At 40.7% G+C, this 6,199-nt stretch overlaps 1 protein-coding gene across 1 annotated transcript; it reads right to left on the reverse strand.

The window, feature by feature from the left end:
• Positions 1–1,506: 1,506 nt before the first annotated feature.
• LOC107683914 (delta-like protein B) lies at positions 1,507–6,195 on the reverse strand (the record flags this gene model as incomplete). The annotated part of the gene is made up of 6 exons (XM_016479975.1): positions 1,507–3,195; positions 3,711–3,927; positions 4,594–4,955; positions 5,413–5,670; positions 5,791–5,857; positions 6,160–6,195. Coding segments are annotated over 6 exons (1,593 nt in total), but the record flags the coding sequence as incomplete, so codon positions are not given.
• Between the last annotated feature and the right edge of the window lie 4 nt (positions 6,196–6,199).

Genomic DNA, 6,199 nt, shown 5'->3' on the forward strand with positions numbered 1-6,199 from the left:
ATATATATATATATATATATATATATATATATATATAACTGTAAATTTGACATAACCACACAGTATTCATGTATGTATTCCAGTTCATAACACTGCCCGTTATATCTCATTGACCTTTCAGCAGCCTACAGTTTCTCAGAATATCTTCTCAATATTCCATAATTTCAGTGGGAAACGTTCTCCTACACAAGCTGAGGAGGAAATAGAGATAACAGAGCACAATTCCCGAGAGATATCTCTGCCGTCTCTTACTGTGGGACAGGGTCTCACTACACACACAGCTTATGTTTAGACTTCCTGCCTGCTGCTGCCCTTGACTGTTTCTCAGGGGCTGCCCATGTAAGGTAGCGATAGAACCAAGTGATCCCCTCTGTAAATGAGGGAGAGAAAGCAGAACCTTCCCCGGTACCTCCAGAGGTCTGGTCCTGCACCTTTTATGGGCAGCTAACATATCTAACATCCAACAACTAATATTGTTCTGTCAGATATATTAATGTCACAGCATCGATCACACACTTACATTAACAAAGGCTGTTGTTTATAAATGTGAGATTTGCAGAACAATGTCTCACCTCATTCCATTTAAAAGTGCATAAGGAGATGCAAATACACACGTTATCAACCTTTCATTTCATTGAGTGGTGTAAAATGTCTGTATTCCATGTACTTATTTCTCATGCATTGAAGTATCATTCTTATTCTTTAGATACTTATCGTCTCTACAAACATTTGTAAACAAAAGCTGATCCATGCGTACGTGTTCATGGACTTTAAAACAAAACAAGATAACTTTAGTTTGTAAAGTTAACTACATTCAGCTATGCAGAAATGAAAACTTATCATGAATTTACTGGAGAGAAAAGTAAGTGAATATTCGTACTTGAACCTGATTTTAAGAGTTACATGTACAAAACGTTTGTGGTCAACTTCTTAGAGAAGGAACTGTCGCACATTTCACCGGTCAAACATTTCAAAATAACGAATGACACAGCATGTCTCCACGGCATTTGAAATGCATCGCTATCGTTTATTTTTCCAACAAAATACTTTTTTTCTAGAGGTAATTAACCTGTAGCTTCTTCGAGTATCAACTCTGCACCGGCTGCACCTGTGAGGATGCGTGTAGACACTCACCTTTCCCTCGTACAGCTTGTCCAGCCCTTCGTCGATCCATTTCTCCACGTCCAACCTTTTCTGAAGCTGTTTGCGGTTGTATTTTACCGTAACGCGCGATTGGCGCTTATGCATGTTCATCCCGTGCTCTCGAGCGTTGTCTAAATCCGGGGAATGACCGGTATGTATCTCCTCAGCCATGTTACATGTGCCTGTGCTTGTCTGAGAATGAGCGCTGGAGGAGCTCAGAAGAATCTGAACTCTCGAGTGGCGCGCGCTCGACTTGATTGGATGCACAAAGTCAGATGCTCGTTTTTTTTTTTACTAAGTTTCTGCTATTTTAATGGTACATTAATGACATCTCTGCTATTTAATGGTATATTCAAAGATACATTAAAATGACGTGGAAAAACATTTATATGAAAAACTGAAATTTTGAAAACGAAATGGTATTCTAATGATCAGTCATTGTACAAGAAGAATGAGGCGTTTCTCATATAATTTATATCTTTCATTAAAGTAACAAAGACATACAAAATAAATTAACATAAATTCTTTACAAAGCCAAGACAATGATTGAAAGCAAAAGTACAAAAATGCAAAATAGAAATTTAGGATTAAATTAATAGGAAACACCTGACAAAAGAAATAAACATTCATTAGACATAAACCCCATTGAAGAAAATCAATTTAACATTTAAGAACCAATGACATATTTCCCCATGTCAGTCGAGGAAGAAAACACACTGCTTAATACGCAATACAAAACTGGAGCAAAATCTTACCACTGGGTCTTAAGAACATAGTTTAATCATATTCCTGACTGTTGCTTGCTTACTTTCTCGCCACATTTTTATTTATTTGTTTATTATTACAACTTTTTTATTAAAACACCTGTTGCTGGCAAAATCCTGGCAAATAAACAAAAGTGATATTCTCATTCTTATGAGAGAGAAAAAAAGTTGTTTTAATAAGTCCTATACAAAGCCCAGAGTTTGACTAGAGAACACCTAATCCTGCTCTTCAGTTTAACTTCTTTCTCTTTCAATAGAGGTATTTCCTTACTTAGCTCTCTTTGTATAGAGTTATTTTCACTTCTTTATCTTTGTATAAAGATATCAGTTCTCTGTGTATAGAGTTCTGCAACCTAAGTCTGTATCAGCTTTCAGGGCTTGTGTCTGTCATATACAGATTCACAAAGCCCAGCACAACGATGTGCTTGTTTATTTCTTTTGGTTTACAGTCTTCCACCTATACAGATGGCAAAGGTCCAATCCCTTATTCAGTCATTACATACTTCATTCATAATAATTAAGACAAAAGCAAGTGCTACATCCAAATTCTTATCCCTGCCTGTGAGTTTGTGTATCGGTGTTTATGCTCGCTTGTCTACATTAGTGTATGCATGAGTGTACAAGTGTGTGTTGCCTTATCTAAGACCTCCTCCAGCACTCCACAGGAAGTCTTGCCCAGCAGGCAGTGTGTGAGAAGCTGCCAATGAAATTCTGCCCTCAGTGTTGCAGGGTTTCACCTGACCGTAGTCTCTGTCATAGGGATAGTGCTGCCTGTCTAAATTATTCACAGTCTCCAAATCATTAAATACTGAATCGCATAGCTGCTGTCTGCGCAGTCTATGCCTTCTCCTCCTGATCACCACCAGCCCCACACACACTCCCAAAAACACAGCCAGCACACCTAACACACATGACACCGCCACCGCTGAAGGTGAGGTCCGTCCAACCCGGGGCGCCATCAGCTCCATACCTCCCTGCACAGGAAACTCGCAGTTTGGACCCATGAACCCAGGCACACACTGACACACTGGCCCGGAGAAGTGTGTGTAGCACGTTCCCCCGTGGAGGCATGGGTTTGTTAGACAAGAGTCTGCTCGGAGGCTGCAGTTTTTACCGGTGAAACCTAGTGTACAGGTGCAGGTGTAATCGTTAATGCCATCTTGGCATGTTCCGGCATTTTGACACGGGTAGCGGGCACAGTCGTCGATGTTCGTCTCACAGCGACGGCTGGTGAAACCAGGGCGACAGCGGCACAGAGCACTAGCGCCCAGATCCACACACTCACCGCCTACAACAGAAGAGAGAAGAGGTTACATATGAGCAGGAGTAGAGAGGAAGTGTAACAGATACTGTAACAGTAGCACAAATACATGTGTGTAGATGGGTAAAAATGTTTAGAACTGAAACGGAAAAGTTAGTGAACTTAGTGGAAAGTTTAAGCTGGTTTTCTTTATCAAATCAAAGTGAATGGTGACCACAGCTGTCAAGCAAGATTTTTAGAGTACTTAAATTGCAGTTTTTTTCCCCTCACATAAAACAACCTTTAGAAGACTTAGTGTATGGGTCATATGTGCTACTTCACTGATTTTTTTTAATCCTTTTTGGAGCTTGAGTGTCTGTGTTCACCAACCCCTTTCATTGAATGAGCAGTGTGAGCATTCTTTAAAACCTCTCCTTTTGTGTTCCACAAAGGAAAGAAACCCAACATGAGGGTTAGAAATTGACAATTTTTTACCTTTGCGTGAACTACCACTTTAAATTAAAATACATTTTGTTGATGCATTGTCCAACACAAACACTTACCATTAGCACAAGGTTTGTGGCTGCAGCGGTCCAGTCTCTTCTCACAGTTGGATCCAGTAAAGGTTGAGGGGCAGCGGCAGACGTAGCCACCAGTGATTTTTTCCTCACATGTCCCTCCATTAAAGCAGGGGTCATCCGCACATGTCATCGCAATGATCTCACAGTTCTTCCCGTAGAATCCCTGAGGACATGTACAGGAGTAATCATTCTCCAAATCCTGCAGGGAAGGAGAAAGATACAGATATTAGCAAATTTTAAACATAATTCAGGTCTCAAATAATTTTTGATCTTCAAAATCCACTGTGCACATAAAGCACAACAGAGCATATTTACTTAACCTAAATCATGACGCATAGATTGAAACATTTTTTATCATTATTTAATTTTCTATTAATAATCTTTTAAATAAAATACATTAAATCGAAGCTAAGTGTGCAAATGTTTCTATTTTTGAACAAACATGCTGCATCTACTAAAATTGCATGTTATGTAAAATGTAGTATATATATATATATATATATATATATATACATATACATATACATACACACTCAGCATTTCAAATATTCTAAATTGATTTACATCTAAATATTGTTTGACTATTATGTATACCCATTCTATTATGTATAAACTGATGACTGTTTATATATAAATATGGTTTTATTATTATCATGTGAGCATGAACTTACATTGCAACTGCCACCATTCTTGCAGGGGTTGCAATCACACTCGTTAATCTCCAGCTCACAGTTTGTGCCGCCATATCCTGGCCGGCAGGTGCAGGTATAAATATTGTTATTATTACTATCATGTATATGCTTTTAACTCATGTCTGTTTATATATAAATAACGTTTTATTATTATCATGTGAGCATAGACTTACATTGCAACTGCCGCCATTCTTGCAGGGGTTGCAGTCACACTCGTTAATCTCTATCTCACAGTTTGTGCCCCCATATCCTGGTCGGCAGGTGCAAGTGTAGCTGCCCTGCCCGGTGTTGGTGCAGGTGGCGCCATTAGCACAGGGTTTGTGGTTGGTGCAGTAGTTGAGGTCCTGGTTACAGAAGAGGCCTCCCCAGCCCTCCTTACACACACACTGCCATGGCTGCGAGCAGGTTCCATGTAGGCATCCCGGGTAATGCACACACTCGCTGCAGGATGGCCCCTGCCATCCCAGACGACACTTGCACTCACCGGGTGACTCGCAGTAACCGTGCCGCTCGCTGCAGTCCGAAGAGCAGATGGCTATGGGAGGAGACAGAGAGGGGGGTTACGCACACCACGCCCCCCGGAGAGAGCAGATGAATGGGTGTGTTAAGTGTTGGGGCCAGCAGCTGGTGAGCTGACAGAGGTAATGCACTCTTTTGTATTTTGAGCTGTGGCAAGCGTGCACACACACACACACACACACACACACACACACACACACAGAACGACCCTCTAGTATGTATCTGTAGGTTTTCTTTGTTCAGCTGAACAAAAGAAGTGTAGAAGCTCCAGTGGAGCAGCTCAGCTTCCATCAGACACACATGCACACAAAGATTTGAGAGATAAGGGGATGTATTGCTGCTGCTCAGGTTCCAACACACACAAACCACAATCACACATAAATACAGAGTGATCAGGAGAGGGAGTGGGAGTGCTTCTTTTCAGAGTCCCAGAGTCACATACTACCCCATAAGGACACATAGGTGGTACTCACGGTCAGAGCAATAGTCTCCCTGCCATCCCTCCAGGCATTCCCTGTTCCCGTTCTCATCGCAGGTGTAGTGTCCCAGCGTGTCGTCACGGGGACGGCAGTAATCCGAACATGCCTCGCCGAAGTAAAATTCATCACAGAATACATGATACGAGTAACGGAGCTCGCTCTGATCGCCAAAATGAACATCCTGAGACCAGTCTTCTCCAATCGCCAATCGCCTTCGTGTTGCTAAACGACTGATCAGGTTGTTCTGATTCTCTGTTGTGGAAAATGAAAGAAAATTTTAAGCTTGAAGTAGTAACTGAATATATTAATTAAAAAAAATATATCTTATGTCTGAATGTCTGTCTTTGCTTTCCATCAGACTGTGTAGCCCACCTGTGTAGTCATGATGCTCTTTGGGAGACTCTGCATTCCATGCCTCAATAATAAGAGAAAATGTCCCCTGAAAAGAACATGATTTTATTCCAGATGTTAGAAACTTCAAATATGTTTTGCTCAAACAGAAGAAAACATTCTCCATTGTCTTCCATTGACTTTCACTTATATTTCTTAAGAACTGACAACTCCAGACTGCTGCATGGTCTTGTTTATGGTCTTTTATATGGATAGTTTTAGTTAAAACTTATTGGCACCTGAATAAATAAGCAGTAATGCAAAAATGGTTGTCTTATTAGTAATTTACTCAGATCATCTTTCTAAATGAAATTGTTAGCTGAACTTCATCTAGTGTGTAATGAACTTTACCGGCCACTTGAAGTGGAAAGGCACCCGGATGGCTGCGCTG

This window comes from Sinocyclocheilus anshuiensis, unplaced genomic scaffold, assembly GCF_001515605.1.
Source record: "Sinocyclocheilus anshuiensis isolate Anshui unplaced genomic scaffold, SAMN03320099.WGS_v1.1 scaffold23602, whole genome shotgun sequence".
Taxonomy (NCBI): domain Eukaryota; kingdom Metazoa; phylum Chordata; class Actinopteri; order Cypriniformes; family Cyprinidae; genus Sinocyclocheilus; species Sinocyclocheilus anshuiensis.